Source organism: Monodelphis domestica, chromosome 1 (genome assembly GCF_027887165.1).
Source record: "Monodelphis domestica isolate mMonDom1 chromosome 1, mMonDom1.pri, whole genome shotgun sequence".
Classification (NCBI taxonomy): Eukaryota; Metazoa; Chordata; class Mammalia; order Didelphimorphia; family Didelphidae; genus Monodelphis; species Monodelphis domestica.
In genome coordinates this window covers 264,978,310-264,999,366 of record NC_077227.1, presented here as the reverse complement: position 1 = coordinate 264,999,366, position 21,057 = coordinate 264,978,310, and the positions used below count along the sequence as shown (strand labels likewise).

At 34.7% G+C, this 21,057-nt stretch overlaps 1 protein-coding gene across 1 annotated transcript in view; it reads right to left on the bottom strand.

Annotated features, from left to right (window-relative positions):
- Window positions 1–7,498: 7,498 nt before the first annotated feature.
- Window positions 7,499–21,057, bottom strand: part of TMEM260 (transmembrane protein 260) — a 106,518-nt gene continuing 92,959 nt past the window's right edge. The window contains exons 12-16 of the mRNA XM_007472937.3: window positions 18,841–18,989; window positions 16,690–16,866; window positions 14,012–14,065; window positions 12,862–12,952; window positions 7,499–9,773 (exon numbers count right to left, since the gene is read on the bottom strand). Coding sequence (XP_007472999.1) covers window positions 9,519–9,773; window positions 12,862–12,952; window positions 14,012–14,065; window positions 16,690–16,866; window positions 18,841–18,989 — 726 coding nt within the window. The 3' untranslated portion in view covers window positions 7,499–9,518. The remainder of the gene's footprint in view (window positions 9,774–12,861; window positions 12,953–14,011; window positions 14,066–16,689; window positions 16,867–18,840; window positions 18,990–21,057) is intronic.

The window sequence follows — 21,057 nt, the reverse complement described above, 5'->3', positions numbered from 1 at the left end:
TTCATCTGGAAGAACAAAATATCAAGTATCAAGAGAAATAATGGAAAAAAAAGTGAAGGATGGAGGCCTAGCTTTATCAGATCTCAAAATATACCACAAAGCAGTGATCATCAAAACTATATGGTACTGACTCAAGAGATAGAAGGGTGGATCCATGTAATAGATTTGGGGTAAATGACAGTAGCAAGATAGTGTTCAATAAATCCCAAAAGGACAAGAACTCACCATTTGACAAAAACTGCTGGGAAAATTGGAAAATAGTATGAGAGAAATTGGGTTTAGATCAACATGTTACACCCTATACCAAGATGAACTCAGAATGGGTTAATGACTTAAATATAAAGAGAGAAATCATAAACAAATTAGGTGAACATAGAATACTATATCTGTCAGATCTATGGGAAAGGAAGGAATTTAAGACCAAGTAGGAGATAGAGAACACTATAAAATGTAAAATAAATTAATTTTTATTATATTTAATTAAAAAGTTTCTGTACAAACAAAATCAATGCAACCAAAATTAGAAGGGAAGCAACAAATTGGGGAAAATTTTTGTAACAAAAACCTCTGACAAAGGTCTCATTTCTCAGATTTATAAGGAGCTAAGTCAATTGTACAAAAAATTGAGTCATTCTGCAGCTGACAAATGGTCAAAGGATATGAATAGGCAGTTTACAGATCAAGAAATCAAATTTATCAATAAACACATGAAAAAAGTTTTCTAAATCTCTCATAATTGAAGAAATGTGAGGCCAAAGGCTTTTAGAAGTCATATTCATACACACAGACACACACACATAAATCACACACAGAGAAATGAAATTGACTATATCTTCACAGGAAATGACTGGTTATCAATGTAAATCACTTTTTGCATCAATTATCTAGGTAAGTAAAACCACTGACTTATTAGAGATCAAGATCAAATTAGAAAAATTAAAATGAAGGGATATGGCATACAATTAAAAGGGCTCCAACCTAACTTAAAAAAAAAGTTTATTAATGAACAAAAACAAGGGAGGGAAAGGGAAACCTGGAAATGGGAGGTGCTGGGTTCAAATTTGGCCAGAGATACTTCCTAGCAGTATCACCCTGGGCAGGCCACTCTATCCCAGTTGCCTAGATCTTACAGCTCTGCTGCCTTGGGACTGATATTTAGTATCAACTCCAAGAGAGACGGTAAAGGTTTAAAAACAAAAGTTATGGCAGCCAAATGTAACCCTGGAATAGATTCTCTTACCTTTTTCATGTGGCCTTCCCAAATCCCAAGTCTTCCCTCTGAAATTCCCTTCCATTTACATGGAATATATCTTATTTATACAAAACAATTTCTATTCTGTCTCTACTATTTATATGGTGAGCTCCTTTGGGGTAAGTGTTCTATTTGGGCCTTTATATTCCTAGTACTTAACATAATGCCTAGCACATAATAAATATTTAATAAAGACTTGTTTGCTTACTGACAGATAAACTCATTTGCAAAATCTTAAGGGGTAGGATGGTGGAAAATTACAGTTTTGTCTCACAAGATTGCAAAAATTAGTCACGGAAAAATGGGAATTTGCAGAAAGCATGGTGTTTGACCAAGGTGTGGAGGACATCGGCTGAACTACTTCCTCTTAAATAATTTCGGTAAACCTAATCTCCACAATCCTAGGGGCAAGGTATGTGTGCCATTTGTGCTGGGATCCTGGTTTTCTCTCCCGACTGCTCTCAATCTTTGCCTAAAATAAAGTCACATCTTTGATATTTTTTTTTTTTGCTTACATTTCTACTTGCCAGGAAGCAGTTACTACCTCCCTCTTTGCACAGATGCTTTCCTTATACAAGCCAAGCAAGGGCAGATTTCATTTTGAAACAGTGACAGAGTTCCATTTTAGGGCCATTGGCCAGCTTCATTCTTTTAATCCTGTGGAAACAACCTCAGTGGAAAAAGTATAGCTACATAATACTTTGCCATGTAGTTCTAGGCAGATATAAAACGGTCTGTTTCAGAAGGCCGTGTAAGACCCGTGGTCTTTAACACTTCAAGTAGAGGACTAGATAAGTCACCTCACATTCTTGGTATGGAAGCCTCCATTGCTCAGCTATCAGAGCTGATGGAGCTGTTGCTTGATGCCCTTTCCTGCTCATTTCAGTAATAAATCTTATTTGATTTTATGACAGATCTCTCTCATGAAATCATTTTCTATACCTAGGGATTTGAATCTAAGTGATGACTAACTTATCCATTAAACTAATATACCCAGTGAAACCAAATTATTCCAGGAACATTTAAGGATAAAAATGGGAGAACAAATGAAAAGATAGAAAATGCTTCTATTTCTATAACAAACTATACATAATGACAATGATATAATCACATTTGGACCTTAACATCCTAGCCCCTGATATATCACATAAAGGATCTTAAAAAGTACTAATGAAAAAGAAGAAAAAGAAAAGCAGGTAAATTAGACTAAGTATATACAGCAGAAGCTCCTATTGGAGGTGCCACAATTATGAGGATAGAGAAGATTCTGAAATATCTGAAAGAGGGGAGGATAGAGAATGAATAGACCTTATTACTACCAAAACAACATCAAAGCAAAAAAGTCAAAGGTAATCTAGAGTTGGGTAACTAGGTAGCTCAGTGGATAGAGAGCCAGGCCTAGAGTAGGAAGGACGTGGGTTTGAATATGACCTCAGATACTTCCTAGCTATGGGACCCAGGATAAGTTACTTAATCCCAACTGTCTAGCCCTTACCACTATTCTGCCTTAGGTTTAAAAAAAGAAAAGTGATCAAGAGGATACCAAGAATTATTTGCATACTTTTGCAATGACTGGACTCAATGTCCAGAATGCACCTTCTCATTTCAATGCTGTTCTCCACAAATGGCTATCACAACACATTTTCTGTAAACTCCCATTTTCCCTCTCTCCCTTCCGGATACTACTTAAGCACCACCTTCAAAATGAAACAACACTGATTCTTTCAAAGGCTAGTTTCCTCCCTCTGAAATTATCTGAATTTAACTACTAAGTTTATTCTCTTTATATTTATTCCGTATATAGTTTTCTTTTCTGGAATATGTTTCTCTTGAGTAGGGATTTCCATTTTTGTATCTGAATCTCTTAACATATACTCAGTTACTTAGTACCTAACACATAGTAGGCATGTAATAAACAATTCACTGATACTTGTTTTACTATTTCAGAAAAATCTTTAGGAAAATAATCTACACATATATAAAGGATACCCTTGTTGAAAAGATGAGAAAACATCATGAAGCGTGACAGTATTGAGTTCAAATAGAAAAGGAATTTCATATAGATGGTAATATCCTTCAGAAGTACTTTAGTCTCAAAATACTGCAAAACTTCTTTAATGAGATTTACAATCATTCAAGAGTTTGGTCTGACAATCCAAATAGGAAAAAACAATTAAAGAACTATAACATGTAGCTGAATGGACAGATTATAGAGCTGGTGCATCAGTATATATATTTTGGACAGACACTGCAGATGATGAATTCTATAGATCTAGAAATGAATACAAAATCTGGGCAGATTAGTTTTAAGAAATTGTGCAGTACTTTCTATTCTATCTGGCTTCTCCCTAAAACAAAATTCCATCTTAAAATATGCTAATATTCTTCCAAAGAGCCTCTATGGTTGTGAATTGCAGAAATACCATACATCTCTGAAAGTCAAAGCAGATCCTCCACAGGGCAAAAAAGGATTGCACGATGGGCAAACGTAGATTGCATCCAGCATTTATTAGGATAGTGTGGTTTAGTGGACAGATTAAAAGACTTATCAGGAAGACCTGGACTGAAACTGTTTCAGACTTCTACCATGTAACACTGAGCAAACCACTGAACTCTGAGCCTCAGTTTCTGGATCTACAAAATGTAAGCTTGGGTTTAATGACCTCTAAATTCCTTCTAGCTCTAATTCCATGATCCTATTAGAAGACAACACTGAAGAGATGTAAAGCTGGGATGTAAAGGAGGGCTTGTCATGTAGCTAGAGTAAGAAATAACAACTACTTGTTGGATTGGTGCTATCATAATATTAAAATCCATTTATAGGCCCCCAGTATGCTGCACATATTGATCCCTTATGGTGAATTTAAGTAAGGATATGGACAAAAGCCACACACACACACACACACACACACACAGAATAAGAAGGTATGATTGGATTGTGACTTGTCCTCTTCTAGTGAGTATTACATCAATGAGATCACAGATCCAATTAAATACAAGGTATCATACACTATTAAAGCTTCATTAAATTTTGATTATAGTATATTGCATTTTTGATAAAATAGGACCCTTTTACAAATACCCATTTCAAATTTTTACTAACAACAAAATCTATATACTAAAGATACTAAATGTCAAATGTTTTTTTCTATCTGAATGAAAACCACCACTAAAGAAAAGTTGTTTGTTTGTTTTTTAAACCCTTACCTTCTACTAAGGCTTTGGGAAAACACATACATGTGTATACTCACACTCACCTCTTTCATGTAGTTGTCTACCCCTTTGTGAATGTACAAATGTTCAGTTGCTATTCTAAGCTGTTTTAAAGGTGTTCTATCTTCTTAGGGCACAGTCTATTCAAGCAATATGTTTGGGTCTTGTGATCACTGTATGGGTGGGTGGGAGAGGGAAATGGATTGGAGGGTTAGAGTCAGTTTTGACAAGTTGTGGAAAAGGAAATTACTTTTCATTTTTTTAAATAATATAAATTTTTAATGGTTTTATATAGATTTCACTATAAATAAGCATTTTAAGACTTTGACAAATTGTTGACCTGTATAAGTTTAACTGCCCAATTTTTTGGTTCTGAAGTACTGTAAGTAGAATTCATCAGCAGTCTCCTAAATTTTGCATCTGTTTTTTTTTAAAAAAACGATATTGTAGTAAATAAATTACAACTAAAGGAACACTGAGGATTCAAATACAAGAATTCAGAAGAAAAAATGAAAACAAAAACCCTTACTATCTGTCTTAGAATCAATGCTGTATATTGGTTCTAAGGCAGAAGAGTGGTAAAAGCTAGGAAATGGGGGTTGTGAATTACCCAGGGTCACATAGCCAGGAAGCATCTGAGGCCAAATTTGAACCCAGGATCTCACATCTCTGGGCCTGGCTCTCAATCTACCAAGCCACTTCGCTGCTCCCCCAAGACAGAGTTATTTTCTTTTTTTTTTGTTTTTTTTTTAATTTTATAGTATTTTATTTGATCATTTCCATGCATTTTTCATTAAATACAAAGATCATTTTCTTTTCCTCCCTCCCACCCCCCGTGGCCGACGCGTGATTCCACTGGTATCATATGTGTTCTTGACTTGAACCCATTGCCATGTTGTTAGTATTTGCATCAGAGTGTTCGCTCAGAGTCTTTCCTCAGACAGAGTTATTTTCAAAACAATTAATATAGAGGATTCTCCATACTAGCAGAGACATTAAGGATATTTGTGAGTTCTATGTTGATGGATCATGGGGATAGAAATGAAGTCCAACTGTGCCCTCCATGCTATCTGAACTTCCTTCAACCTTCCCCCACTTCAACTCCTGAGAATATAATGTTAATGAAAATAAATCTTAGCAAATGATACATAAAAGACCCAGGGAACTTCCATTTACAAGGAGCTCCAAACTAGCAATTATTGGTGGTCTATCTAGAATCATTTCTCCATCTTGCAAATCTATGGCTTTGTTACTTTGATTCAAGATAACAACATTTTCCTTCACACCTAACTGCATTTTAAAGATTAACTAAATATAGACTGATAACCTGAAAAGCAGTCAGTCAGAAGGATATTGTTCCAAAGGAAACTGCAGGGTTCAAGGTATTCTTGATGAGTTTGCATTGTGATATCTAAGAAAACTGCTGTTTGGGGTGCTTGATTCAGACTTCCAATGTAGATCCAAATTCAAACATTCCTTTAGATGGTACTGATAATGGTGTCTTCATCGTGGTAGAAGGTTTAGCTCCATGTTTGCTTTGTGATGCCATGCCAAAATCTTGACTTTCAATAAATGTTCCCCAAATTCCCTGGAAATGTGAGCACCTTTTTTACTCTATAACAAATATGGAAATGATCTATCCTATGAAATTCAAGTATCTTCTTTAAAAAAACAGAAGTCTTGGTTTCAGTATAAAAAAAATAATGAGTGTAGGTGACCCTAATTAAAGTGGCATATATTTCTATACATATATACATAACAAAATACATCAAGTGAATATAATTCCACAAGATGCTCATATTATATATTTTCATGCATAAGCCTGTTAGCATGCTCTGTTTAACCATCATTATTAGAAACCATGGCTAAAAACTCATGGTTTCTTGTCTATTTTATTACTTAAAAGAAACAAAAACAGTCTAAAAACAAAGTGGAGGTTCACACTCAGTAGATTAATTATTAAACATAACATTTGCCTTACCAGAAATCATTGAATATGAATATCAACATTTTCTATTTTTCAATAAAAAATATCAATGAGATAATATATTGTTTTGTCTAAAAGGGCACAAGGGCTCCTTGGATTAAATGGATCCTTAAAACACACGCACAAATAAAAGGAAGGCAAGCAGACAATATGGCAAAAAAATCACAGGCTTTGTCAACAACTACAAAGACTTAATGGCAGCTTGGAAGTAAAAGTTTTATCCTTCAGAGTAGTAATGGAGGCCAGGGTAGTCAATGGACAGCATATCAGACTGTTGCTCCAGTGATCTGGGAGATGATATGGGAAGTTGAAGCCCTCCTCTGTCTGTTACACAGTCTTGTCAGGCCAGCCTCGATATAAGGGCAGCACGACAGTGGAGCAGATTGATAATATGTCTGGCTTTCACTTGCTCCTAAGGCCAAAGTGCAGGCAGAAGTTGACATCGTGGGGTTTCTATTGCTTTGCCAACCTATTTTGCTCCCAGGTTGCTGCTCAGAAAATGCTGGCCAAAATCTCACAAGAGGAAGTCATCTTCCCTCACTTTCCTACAATGCATGGGGTGGAACACTATAGGGAAGTCGTCTTTGTCAGATTTCATAGTGTTAAAGATATAGGCAGAGAGAAAAGTCAAATTCAGGAAAAACAAAAGCAAATCACCCAACTTTACAAAATAGTATGGAACTCTTCCAAGTTAGAACTGGGAACGAAGCCTAACATTCCTACCATCTACCAGTCACCTTTTAATTTTATATGCCAATGGTATTAAGTCACTGAAGTACATCTAATTTTTATCATCTCGTTTTATAAGAATCCTTTCTTTCCTTTTGTTACAAAGTTATTCATCATACATTTTAAACAGATACAAGTACAATTATAAAATGAAACATCAAAGGCATATGGAAATATATCCCCCAAATAGGAAGACATCCTATTTATATCCTAAACATGACCTTTACTATTTTTTACAGTGTAACTGGAAAAATATACATACATCAAATAAAAATATCTTCACATTCATGCCAATAATTACAAAGAGTTTCTGGAAATTAAGTTTTTAAATTGTATTTATTTCTACTTTAAAAACAGTGAAAATTATAATCATGTACATAATTTCTTTCAAGTGGATAAACTTAGCCAATTTATCAATGCATCTTTAAATTTTTATACCACACTGAACCCCAACTGGTTTTTGTTTTAGGGTAAACCAGATTTTGGGTTCCTCCCTGTGGAGAAGTTACTTTCAAGTCAGTGAAGGTTCTTGGCCCATGATTAAAAGTCTTTGCCAATTAGTACTCAACAACTTCAATTCATTTTTTTCTGGTTCAAGATGAGTAGGAGCCTAATAGGGCTGTGATAAAAGGGCAAAAGGCACTGAGAGCCAAAAGCGGATTAATGAGCTCCTCCATTTATTTGTCTTCCTAACAGCTGAACTGTTACAACTATTGACACTCTTCAAAAGGTTCTGCTCTGAACCCTATCCAGGCTCTGCAGGCTCCAATGGACATCTTCAAATCCACAGAATGGAGGGGCAAGAGCTTCCCCTGTGTGATGCCAAAACCAACAAAGCCCCATGGATCAGGTAATGAAACTTCAGCTTTTCCCCCTTTGAGATTTATTTACTGGCAGCTGACAAGGGGGCAAATTCAGCTCGAATTGTGCAGTCAAGGCCCTGTCAAGCCTTTAGAGGAACCCTTGTCTTGAAGCACCTTCATGACTGGCATTTCACTCAAAAGCCCTCGGCACTGGTCCTTAACAGCTTATGACATCACAAAGGACACTCCAGACAGATGCCTACATGGCATCCTGCAGCATTTTAAAAGAGAATTAGTGGTTTTAATTATGGTCGTAGTATGAAAGGGAACCATGCAAGCTCCACAGGAGACCTTTGATCAGACCCTTTTGCTAGTACAATGCCACGGAACTGTGACTATTCCTAGTAAGGGGCCTTTTCTTGCTGAATGACTCACCAGTGATCTTTGAATGCAGACAAGCTTCTAGCCCTCCCTCTTCATTAGTGAGCATTTCTATACAGGGGCCTATATAGTGCTTGGAGTCTAAGAGCTATACAATTGGGGGGGAAAGAATCCCTACGGATTCTGGCCTCTACTTAGGAAGTGCTGAAGGACTCTAAGTGACTTTATTCATTAAAACAGGTTGCTATTAATTAACTGTCATAATAAAATAAAGAACCATTATTTGCATTTCTTAGTATGTTCTCTTTAGTAATATCTATAGAAGATGCTTGTAACAGAATTTATATAATCTTTTTTTTTTGCATTTTTGGCAGCACGACTCTACTAATTATTAGGACCATCTGGTACGTATGAGAGTACAAATAGGGATAAAACACAAATATTAAAATAATTAGGAAAATGGGAAACTGTTTACTTGCCAAGCAGTTCATGCAACTGAGACAAGTGAACACCAAATCAGCTTTACTTGTTTGATAATCTGAAAGCACCACCTAAGATGAGATAATAACTGTACTTTTATCAGCATATCATCAGACTAGAGTTTTACCCCAGAGCTGCAGAAGGTTTGTGCAAACCACCAGGTGATTTGAAAGAAAGGGGAAAAAACCTCATATGTTGACTTTGATTACTATTCAAAATTCAGTGGCAAGAATTAGAAAAGTTTTAAGATTTCTTTTTTAAATATGTTACACTTTATAGAGTTGGCCACAGGAAAACAAGGTTCCTGAATTCTGAATGAGTAAATTTAAGGATACAAAAATAGGGAAAACATTAATCCTATCTCAAATTCCTACAAAACACAGAACAATTTTATGCATGATTATTTTAACAAGATTTTCTAGCAATATTCTCTGAAATCCTCATTTCTGATAACACAGAACAGCTAAAATCCTTGTCATTAAACAGCACAGGGTACACGTCTGTATATTGTGGCAAGTTACCACATTACTACTTTCATTATTTCCAGAAGCTAGCACTGGCTTTCTGGTTCCTTAAAATTTCTTTTATGAGAAAAAAAAGAAAAGTAAGACAATTCTTGGGCTTTTGGATCATAAAGCAAAATCAGAAGCATGTTTTTCTAAATGTTGCTGTCTTAGACTCTTTTGGTCTTTCTTAGCCCCTGCAGTTCCCTTCTGAGGTGCCTAAGAGCCTCTAAAATGTCAGCTTGCTGTGGATCATCCTGTACTTTCTCCACATAAAGGTGGAAATGTTTGATAGTCTCAGATAAAAGGACTTCAGGATTCACATCGATTTCATGAAAACGAAGCATTCTTTCACAAGCTATGGCATAGTTCTTATGCCAATTTGCTGGATGTTTTTTTTGTAGATATACGATTTCCTTATATAGCTGAAAAAAAAAGATGCATATTTATTATTTAATTGTGTGAAACAATACCTAAACCTTAAAAAAAAACAATGTATAGATAACATACATATCAATAAAGTCAAGAAACTAATAAAATCTAATACTTGCTGCATGATGCAGAAAATGTGAAGATGTTACTGTAATTGTCACAGTAACAGGTGGCAAATATGTTTCATATAAAACTGCTTCTGGGCTTTTTAGGATACTGCTGGGGGAAATCTAAGGCACACTGTGTTAGAACAGAATGCTCTTCCTCCAGAAAGATGTTCTGGGAAAGGGATTTAGCTGTAATTCATGGAAAGCTATTTACTCAACAGGCAGAAAGGTTGGAAACTCTAAATTTAGCTGTCAGAGGAAAAAATATCCTTTACAGTTGGCTTATTTTTTAAAAGTAGTTTTAAAAGCATATTCCCACATTAGCTCTCAACAAATTCACAATTTTAATATTGTCTTTGGGTACAACATTCAAATTTGTGCATTTTTTAAAGCAAAACGTTTACATTTTTTAAACTTCAGGTTGAAACCGTCTTCTAACTCTGAGTTAGTTGTTTTCCCTTTAGACATTCAGATTTTAAGCACCAGCGATATCATGTCTATTGAGAGGTCCAACAGACTTCATATAATTGAGTTTTACAAAGGAAACAAGAAGAAAGGCACTATCAAAATCTAATAAACAAAATGTCAGACAGAAATCTGCATAAAACAAATGCTTAATTGCCTAATGATTTCATAGCTTTAATAAGACCTCCATGTTAAGATTTAGATTTTTGAAGAACATGAACTTATCATTAGCCTGGTTAAAAAAATAGAGCAAAAAACTTTCACTAGAAGGAAGGTATTATTTTTGCATAGGGTAACATTTACAGAATTACTGGGTTGGAAGGGGCCTTAACAGATCATCTCATTCACTCACCCTGAGCCATACCAGACCAACTAGGGACCTTTTAGCTTCAGAAAAAGAACTTCCATAACCTATTTTTGATAAATTATTCTAATGTTCTGATTGAAGGTTGTTTCTTACTGCTAAATTAAATGCTTAGTTCAGTAGTTTAAGCTCATTTCTTCTGGTTCTCAGACATTGGAAGAGAAAATAGTCACTATATACATTGCTATACATGAAGACCACTTAGCAAACTTTTAGTATCTCTTTTCTAGGTGAAATAGTCAAAGCCCTTCTATCCTTTAGTTATAGGTCTTTTTTATCTCTAACCGTTGCTCTTCTAACATGAATTTTCTCCAAGTTTAAAAGAAAAAGTTCACCAACTGCTTGAGAAAATTAAGAACTCAAGTTCTATATGCAATGATCTCTGTTGTATCATTATATGTTGTATCATCATATGATACTGTTCTCGGTAACTATATTTTATTGCTCATTCATAATTTGCTTTTCTTTTGAGACTCACTAAAATGTATCTTCCATATCACACGAAGCAAGTTATTTCTCATCTAATTTCATTCGGGGAGGGTTTTTTTTTCCCCTAAGTGAGTTAACACAGATTCTACTGTTTCTGACATTTTCAACATTCTAAAGTATTTTGAATTTCAAGTCAAGTTTCTAAGGTGTTGATCATTCCTGTTCCCTACCATGGTTTGTCTTCACCTGGGAACTTACAAACTTGACTTTGATAGCTTACCATCTTTTCATCTGGGCCACTGTAAATAATTATGCTATTCTTCATATTTAATGTTTTTGCCACTGACTCATCACTAATCAGACATTTGTTCTGAACATTCTTCCCAGTAGTAGTGATGAGTGTGTACTAAATTATTCATATTATTTGCCTAGTATTGTGACTGAACATCTGAGAACAAATAGCTCGGACTGGACTTGTAGTCATAAGACAGAGTAAATCTAGATAGGCCAAACATATGCTCATGTTTTCAATAATATTAAAACCAAGCAAGTTAGCTAGCAATGGATCAGATTACTGACATGATAAACAGCACTGAGCCTAAGACCTTGCCATTTGTTTTTCATAGAATTATAAATTTTAAGGTGAAGGAGACCTTATTAACTACCTAGTCTTTTTATAGATGGAACTCCAGAGGGATTAAGAGGCTTATCTAAACTAATTAGTAAATATCTCACTCAATAAGGATTTATTAAATGTTTAGCTTCTACATGCCAGGTACTAGGCTGGGTACTAGAGATACAAAGATAAAAATTAAACAATCCCTATTCCTCAAGTAGCTTATTGTCTGGCAAAGATGAAAACAGAGCAGTTTAGCTGTTGGGGGGAAAAGGAACCAAAATGAAAAGACTGATGACTTTTGAATATATCACTTAAGAAAAAAAACAAACAACAATTTTGTGAGGTCTACTGGGCAACTGTATTTTCCACTGCTTCATGTTATGTCTTATAATTGTATGTAGGCTTGTCAATGAACCATTGCTTACAACTTGTATAAAACATAACCTTTCAATTGGTGATATAAAGTCAAAAGAGCAAATTATTCTCTTGATCTGAATACATGATCATATATCCTAGTTGAGTAGATCCATAGTTGTCTGTTTAGGAAATAGCGAATAATAGTTCAACTTTCCAAAAATCTAGGTCTGGGAATCCCTATTATCAATTTCTATAGAACAGGTCCATTAGACCACTTAATCTAGTCAATTTCAATGGTTCGGTGAGAAAGACTTTGAATAATACTGTAGCTGTAGGAAGCTTCTCCTCTGTCCTCCCTACTCCAGTCACAAAGAGCTTGTCTAGTCATATAAGTTAGCCCAACACCAGTAATACAGAAATAAAGCTATTGCCACTGTTTTTTCATCTTTAAAAAACCAAAAAACATATAATTTTTCATTCACAGTCAATAGCATATAAATCAAGATAGATCAGACAAAAGGAAATTATATGTATTTGATAGGACTCGTTCTTTACAAATTCACTTGATGCTTGCAAATTGATTTGTGAAATGATATATTTGAGTATTTTTCCCTATACTTGTTAAAGCTTACCACTTCTACAATGGCCCAAAAAGATGACGAGAAAAGAACAAATTACTCTTTATAAGTCTCCCATATTACCATTCCCAAATCAAAACCATGTTTTATAAAATCACATACATTATATGTAAGAGCATAAAGTTCTGCTTTCATATTTGTAGGTACATTAGCAGTTTCTGCAAGGTTAAAGATAAAGAATGCTGTTTTCATCCTAGAAAAGAAAATATGTGTAAATAAAATCATGGAATTAATTACTTAACTAAATATAGTCTATTTCACATAAAAAATAAATCTGTAAAGTATCCCATGGACAATGAATGTACAAATCATGATTTCTATATATTAATATTGATACTTTCATCATTATGGAAGTTGAAGTTGAAGTACCAGCTAAGAAAATAAAATTGTCTATTATAAACAATTTTCTCCTCCAGATAAATTGTATTTCATTCAAGATGTAGTATGAGAAGGAATATATCTCAGTTAATCAGCATATCTCAGAAGCATTTATTATAACTTCAATCTAGTTCTTTAAATATGAAACCTAGTTCTTCAAAGGTAGGTATACACTTTTTATACAATAAGTCTTTCAAATCATATACAGCACACAAGTTAATACACATATTAAGCTCCATATCTATTTTGTTCCTCTCTCCCTAAAATGCATTAAGTTACAAAGCAGGACTAAGCAATTAAATATACAATATATCTTTTCCCCCTCTTGCTCCTATTAGTACACTGATAACTTATAAAGATATTCAAATTGGAAAAGACTTAAGTGAATAAAACAAAGGAAAATGGGAGAAGTAGAAAAGTTAAAATTGTCAGGACTTAGAAATGATTCAATATAGGGGATAAAAGAAGAGTTGAGTCAAAGATAACTCTTGGGTTTCAAGTATAGAAGCCTGAGAGCATTGTGATGCCCTTAATATAAATACAGAAGATAGGAGGAGGTTCAAAAAAAGAAGATGAATTCAGTCTTTAACAATAAGCATCAATTAGTATGTTTCAGTGGGTATAGAGCATTGAGCAATATAAAATTTTCCGTTAACATGAAGGGAAAATTGAAATACAGAGAGTCAGTGATATTCAAAGCTAAACAGTATATTTGAAGGAGAGTTAAGAGTTGTACTCACAAAATTCTGCATTATTAATTAAATAAAATTTCAGTACACACTGTTATCATACAAGATGAAATTTAACATCGACCATTTTTCTGTACTATTTCAAAACACACTAAAATCATTAATGCATGCAAATATGGAATCACCTTGCTTGCCACATTTCTTCATTAGCTACAGCTTCCCAAGAAGATGGGTCAAATCTGTAATTAGAATAAATTAATTTGTTTCTGGCAGTTACATATAAGTTAATGAATTATTGTCTCTAAGATACAGTATTCCATTACAACAAAATGGATTACACATAAAAATGTAGTAGGGGAATCAGGTGCTTTTCACATCTATGGCTAGGAGGAAACTTTTAACCAATTAAAGAACAGAACAATTATAGAAGATAAAATAAATAATTTTGAAGATATGAAATTGAAAAACTTTTTTATGAATGAAAATAAACACAGTGAAGCTGAAGGAAATTTTTTTTTTTAAACCCTTACCTTCCGTCTTGGTGTCAATACAGTGTATTGGCTCCAAGGCAGAAAAGTGGTCAGGGCTAGGCAATGGGGGTCAAGTGACTTGCCCAGGGTCACACAGCTGGGAAGTGTCTGAGGCCAGATTTTAACCTAGGACCTCCCGTCTCTAGGCCTGGCTCTCAATCCACTGAGCTACCCAGCTGCCCCCTGAAGGAAATTTTAATTGGGAAGACATTTTTGCAACAAGTCAGGATCTGATGTTCAAGCTATTTAGGCAATTAACAAAGATATACAAAACCAAGAGCCATTTCCCAATGGATAAGTGGTCAAATGATAAGAACAAATAGTTTTTTTTTTTAATGGCAAACTATTAACAACCATCTGAAAAACTGCTCCAAATCAATAATAAGAAAAATGTCAATCAAAACAGTTCTGAAGTATCACTTGAAACCTAGAAAATTGACTAAGGTGACAAAAGATAGAAATAGTCAATGGTGGAGTGGTTTTTGGAAGAGAAAAGCTTTTCATTCTGGAAAACATTGGAATTATGTTAATAAACTAATTAAAATGTCCATGCCTTTTAACCCATAGTTCTCACTGCTGGGAATACACCCTAAGGTGGACAAAGACAGAAAGGAAGGTCCCATAAATAAACATATGCTCCTGCTGCTATCGCTCCATCCTCTAAACTGTACCACTAGAGAACAACTGAGAGAAGTGAAGGCATTTGTTTCTGTACTTCCTGGGAGGTAGGGGTACTCATTTTCAACCTAATCATTTTTTGCCCTGATACTCCTACTACTGCTATTAGTCTACCTTCCAAAGTGAAAAGTAAGAGATTATGCCTAGGAGTAGCCCTCAAATCTGTATTCCCTGGGACACAGGACAAGTACTCACATCTTCATCCTGCCACTTGCATAATTCTTATTGTTGCTACAAAGAGGCACATCAGTTTCTAGGCTATCTGTAAGCTTCTAGATCACTGATGGTTCTCATGAAGACAAAGTAGTCTTCATACAAAGGATGGCAGTAAAAATGAAGTTTTGCAGTCTCTAAGTAAAAACTTCTAAAATGTAATTTTTAAAAAATTAACTGAGGTCATATTATGGATTTCATTTCATTTCAGAATGAACTGGAAATGCAGACATCAGAACGTAAAGCTTGATCAAACAGGTCCTTTTGTTCCTATATGGCAGAAACCCAAGTTTTGTGTTGGTTGAATAGAAAATACAAGATTTGCCAACATTAGGGTTATTTCAGGCACATAAAACAACCTCTACAAAGCATGCCCCAATTGATAATCAAAAGATATGAAAAGGAAGTTCTGAGATGAAAGAATTAAAGCTATCCATAGCCATGTGATGAAATGCTCCAATTCACTATTGATTAGAGAAATGCAAATTAAAGCAACTCTCAGATATCACCTCACACTTATGAGGCTATGACAAAAGAGTAAAATGGTCAATGCTGGAGGGGATGTGCACTGTTGGTGGGGCTGTGAACTGACACAATCATTCTAGAGAGCAATATGGAACCACAACCAAAGGGCCATAATCCTTTGCATATCATTTGACTCAGCAATACCAATACTAGTTCTGTATCCCAAAGAGATCATAGATAAGAGGAAAGAACTTGTACAAAAATATTTCTAGCAACTCTTATACATATATATACTGAGGGGGTATCTATCAATGGGAAATGGGTGAATAAGCTATGGGTACATGGTTGTAATGGAAAACTATTGTACCATTAAAAATGATGAATAAGATGAGCTCAGAAAAACATGAAAAGGCATAATTATATGAATTGATGAAAAGTGAAGTGAGCAGAAACAGGAGAATAATATATACAGTAAAAGAAATATTATATAATGATCAACTGTGAAGGACTAAACTACTATCAGCAAAACAAAGTTCAAACATAATCAAAGGACTCATGATAGAAAAAAAGAGAAAGAAAAAATGCCATCCACAGCTAAAAAAGAAATCTTTGGAATCTGACTGCAGATCAAAGCACACTATCCTTCACTTTATTTCCTTTATGAGTTTTTGGTTATATATGTGATATGTTTCTTTAGTCACAACATGGGAATATGGAAATATGAATTACATGAAAGCACTACTATAACTTATATCAGACTATTCACTGCAGAAGAGAAGGGGAAGGGGAAGGGGAACAAGAGGAAGGGGAAAAAGGGGATGGGAAGGAAAAAGGGAAAAAGGGAAAGGGGAAGGGAGAATCTGAATTGCAAAATGCCAGAAAATAATTGTCAAAAATTGTTTCTACATGTAATTGAAAAATAAAATAAAATTCAATAAAAAACCAAGTTATCTAAACAAAATGTAATATGTTCATACCTTCCATATTCTTCAGTCCAATTATATATATTTCTAGTAAGCCTGATCCATTCCTCAGGGTTGAATACAATCTCTGAAGAAACCAATTTGTCACAAGAACCCCATGGCCAAAGTGAATAGTTATCTTTCCAAGTTGGGTCACCTTCATGAAGTCCTATGCAAACAAATGTCTCTTTGCTATGGAAAACAAAAAAAGGTGATTTACTTTTAAGTTCAGCTTCAGGATTTAAATGTTAAATTTATATTTCCCATAGAATAGAGTTGTTTCTCATAATATCTTCAAGCATAATATCTTCAAGTTTTATTGAGACTTTATTAAAAAATAAAATTAGTTGAACATAAAAAAATGAAAAGGGGAAAAAAAGTATGTTTACTCAATGTTATAATAACTACCATAGAAACAAAGTTTTAAGAGAAAAATTCCTATGGTATCTATCCCTTCACGCATATCTTTTCATACTAAATTTTCATTTCATAGACAGGAATATGATGCCAATCAGGCTGGAAAAATAAAATTGGAAGGTAGATATGCAAGATTTCTAGTAATGTTGAAAAACTTAATTCTAAAAACCTTATTATTTAGTGTACCTTCAACAATTATGAGGTGTAGTGGCCAAACAATGTTTTGCCCCAATTTTTAGGGGCTGACAATAGCTATTTTAAATTTATGCTCTACATAAGTAACTTAAAAAAAGTTAGCTTCATCTAATATTTATTGGACCATGATTTTATATTTAGACTTTTGCTATAAAATCATTTAAAGATATAACAGCACTATGGTTTTAGTAGCTTTTTGTAGTTCCTAGGAATCCAAAAACAAAAGAGAGCAACCACTGCCTCATTTTTTTTTAACTCTTACCTTCCCTCTTGGAAGCATTATTATGTATTGGTTCCAAGGCAGAAGAGTGGTAAGGGCTAGGCAATGGGGGACAAGTGACTTGCCCAGGGTCACACAGCTATGAAGGGTTTGAGGTCAGATTTGAACCTAGGACTTCGCATCTCTAGGCCTGGCTCTCAATCCACTGAACCAACAAGCATCCCCCTCCATTGTCTAATTTTGATATTGTCATGATTTCTAATCTATAAAATTAGAAAACATTAAACATTGCTCCCACAGAATACTTATTCCTAGCAGATGTTTATTTCATACATTTTATTCTCATGAATATTATGAATAAGTTATTATTGATAATAATTAATTATAATTAATTAGGATTTTTGAGTACTCAGAATACTGCATAACTTTGCTTTTACTATTTTACTTTGAAAACCACAATGGATTTCTCAGGATTCCTTTTCAGAAAAGACATGTTTAAATACTCTGAGAGTCCACTTAAGTTTCTACCTCTGGGTCTGGACAGAACCCAGTCTTTCAAAGGAAGGCCAAATGTACTATAATTGTTGGTGAACCCATGGCATGTATGCCAGAGGACGCTGTTCTCCTTCCCTTCTCCACTGTACCTAAGGACATTTCTCACATCACCCGTCCCTCTGCCCAGTAGCCCAATGGGAGTACTTCCTCCCTCCCCTATCTGGGGTAAGGTGGGGAGGGTTCATATGTGGTGTGAGGGTTGCAATTTGGGCACTCAGTCACTAAAAGGTTCACCATCACTGCACTATAATATTGACCTTAGTTAACAAAAACTGTATGCTGAGAAGTATGTGGATTGGCAACTTTCATAATTTCTCCCAACTAGTACAACTGTAGGTGTTTCTTAGTCATAGAAGTACTTCGTCTTATTTTTTTTAAATCTTAGGCTATTTTTGTGCAGTGATTATTCCTGGAAAACATTTGCTTTACATTAAAAAGGTGGCCATGGTGTTCATCAATGGGAAACTAATTGTTTGCTATCCACCCGCAACGATTTCAAGTAGGCAGGCACATCTCTAATTTCCCTGAATTGTGCTAAGATCTTATATGCTATTCTTGCTAATCTGCCTTTATTTTTACTTCACTCAGAAAAATAACATTTATTTCTGCCTAGTCTTATTTCTGTATAGATATTCAATTTAATTACAAAGATAATCTCACCAGTGACAGGGAAATCAGTGTAGAAAATTGTTCTTTTGGATGAGGCACAGTTGCTACATAAACAATTTTTGAAAAGCTTAAAGATTTTAGAAAAGCTATTACATGAAAGGACTGCTTACTGTTTATTTACTTTGAGGAAATGATAAAGATTAAACATGACCATTCCACTAGGTAATATTCCTTCCACAGGACTCCACCGGTTCCCAGGAAAGTAGATACCTGGTAAATGCTTAGCCATCTTAGGTAAATACCACTCATAAGTCAACATCTGCCAGAAAAAAAAAATCACAAATAACTTCATATTTAATTCCAGGTTTCTAAAAAGAAATCAAATGAGTAAATACAATTAATATACTGCATAAATTTATATATGGACATTAAAATGAATAGGTAGGTACAATTAAGCATATAATCTCCATTTTTCTGTTAATCTAACCCTTGAGGTTTATGTTTTCATTAATACTGATGATGATCATAGTATTGTAAGAATTAAAAATAATATTTCTACCCAGATAAATATTTTATAAAGTTTGTTGGAAGGGTAGACAAATCTTCCTAAGTAACCTGACCACATGGTACCTATCCTGCCAGTCTCTTCCTCATTCCTTCCTCCCTCACTTGCCTGCTCTGTTCTCTTCTCCATTCTCCGCCGATTCTCTCTCAATTCACCCCTAAGAAGCCCCAAATCTTGATATTTATTGATGTACAGAACGTTGACTGACACAAAACCTGGTGCAACTGTGGTATGTCAGGAATGTTTGATAGACATGTAAAGCTCCTCAGGAGGGGGAAGGAATAAATTTCCTTGACAATCCCCCTGTGTTCCTTTGGGAGACCTGTCTCCCCAATGGATCATTTAAATATAACTATCATAACTCTAAATACCTTCTAGCTAAAAGTACATACAATATTGAATTTTTCTAAGAGGGAGTTACAATATTTAGAGATGGGAGTAAAATACAAAAACTGTTTGATAGACACATTGACAAAATGCCAATTAGGGGACAGTCCCTGTTGGCATACGAGTTTACATTCAGAATAAGTATGTTCAACCCCTTCAACTCAGTTCATTATATCCCAAAGTTCATTCTGGATCCTTTGATGCAGTATGTGGCTTCAGGAATTTTTATAGCACCTTCTCCAAAAGACTCCACTTTCTTGATTTTGGGGTATTGGCAAGTTTCTTTTCCTGAAATTTCTCCAAAAATTTTTAAATCTTGGATTTTAGGATAATTACACAACCCCCCCTTCCCCCCGGGGGGTTTACAAACACCAGAATCACACTGGGATACATGACTGAGTTACAATTGTCAAAAGAAAAACAAAACAAAGACAAACCACCCCCAAAAATATCCCAAATAAAAGAGTAAAAAAATGAAATTCTGTATAAAAATAAGAAATACAGAAATGATAAAAAAAATAAAACAAAAAATCTTACATGTATAAAATTCTGAATAAAAAATAATAAGCCTGTAACGGGTTCTTGAATCACAGGCCAGGCTCTATTAAAGTGACTTTGTCCCACAAGCCTATAGGACAAAAGCAGCAATATAGCACTTTACCCATTTGCAGCCAGGACTACAGAAAATTGCCAAACTATAAGAGAGAAAGGACTAAGTTTCAGCAGCAACTGGGAAAATCATTCCCTGGTTTGATGGTACCGTCACTGTCAGAGATAAGGGGAGCCAGGATGATAGTCAACCTGAGATACTTAACTCAAAGTATGGTTCAAGGGAGTCCTGCATCTTAACATATGTCGAGCACCACAACCTTGATTCTCACACTGGGTTCAAGTCCTTTTGTATTAGCATAGAAGTTCAACAATCCTCCCTGGATTGGATTTGGTCTGTTTTGACCATGTGCTACTTCACACTGTACTTCTCACTTCACTCTTTGTTCCCTTCTCTTAGAATCAGACATAATCAGTAAACAAAGTCACATAACATTTATCAATAAATGGCAGGTTTCCATAGTTGAAAGCCTTTGGGTATGCATATTAATAGGGCTAATATATACTGTAAACTTAATCCTTCAAGTAAAAAACAACATTAATACTGATTTCATGTATTTCAAGTATCGCACCAAGGTTAGGAAAAAAGAAAGAAGAAAAAAATCAAATATCTATTACAAACATAAAGAGAAAAAAAATTTTAAATCATAATTTCACAGTTCAAATTCCATGTGACAATGTGTTAGCCAAGCAGAGGCACACACAAAAGGTGCTCATTCACAACACAAAAGGTGCTCATTCAAAAATGAAATGTATATCACTCTTAATCTGGCCAGGATCCACAGTGTGAGTGTACATAATTTTTTTACCAGGTAAAAACCTTTTA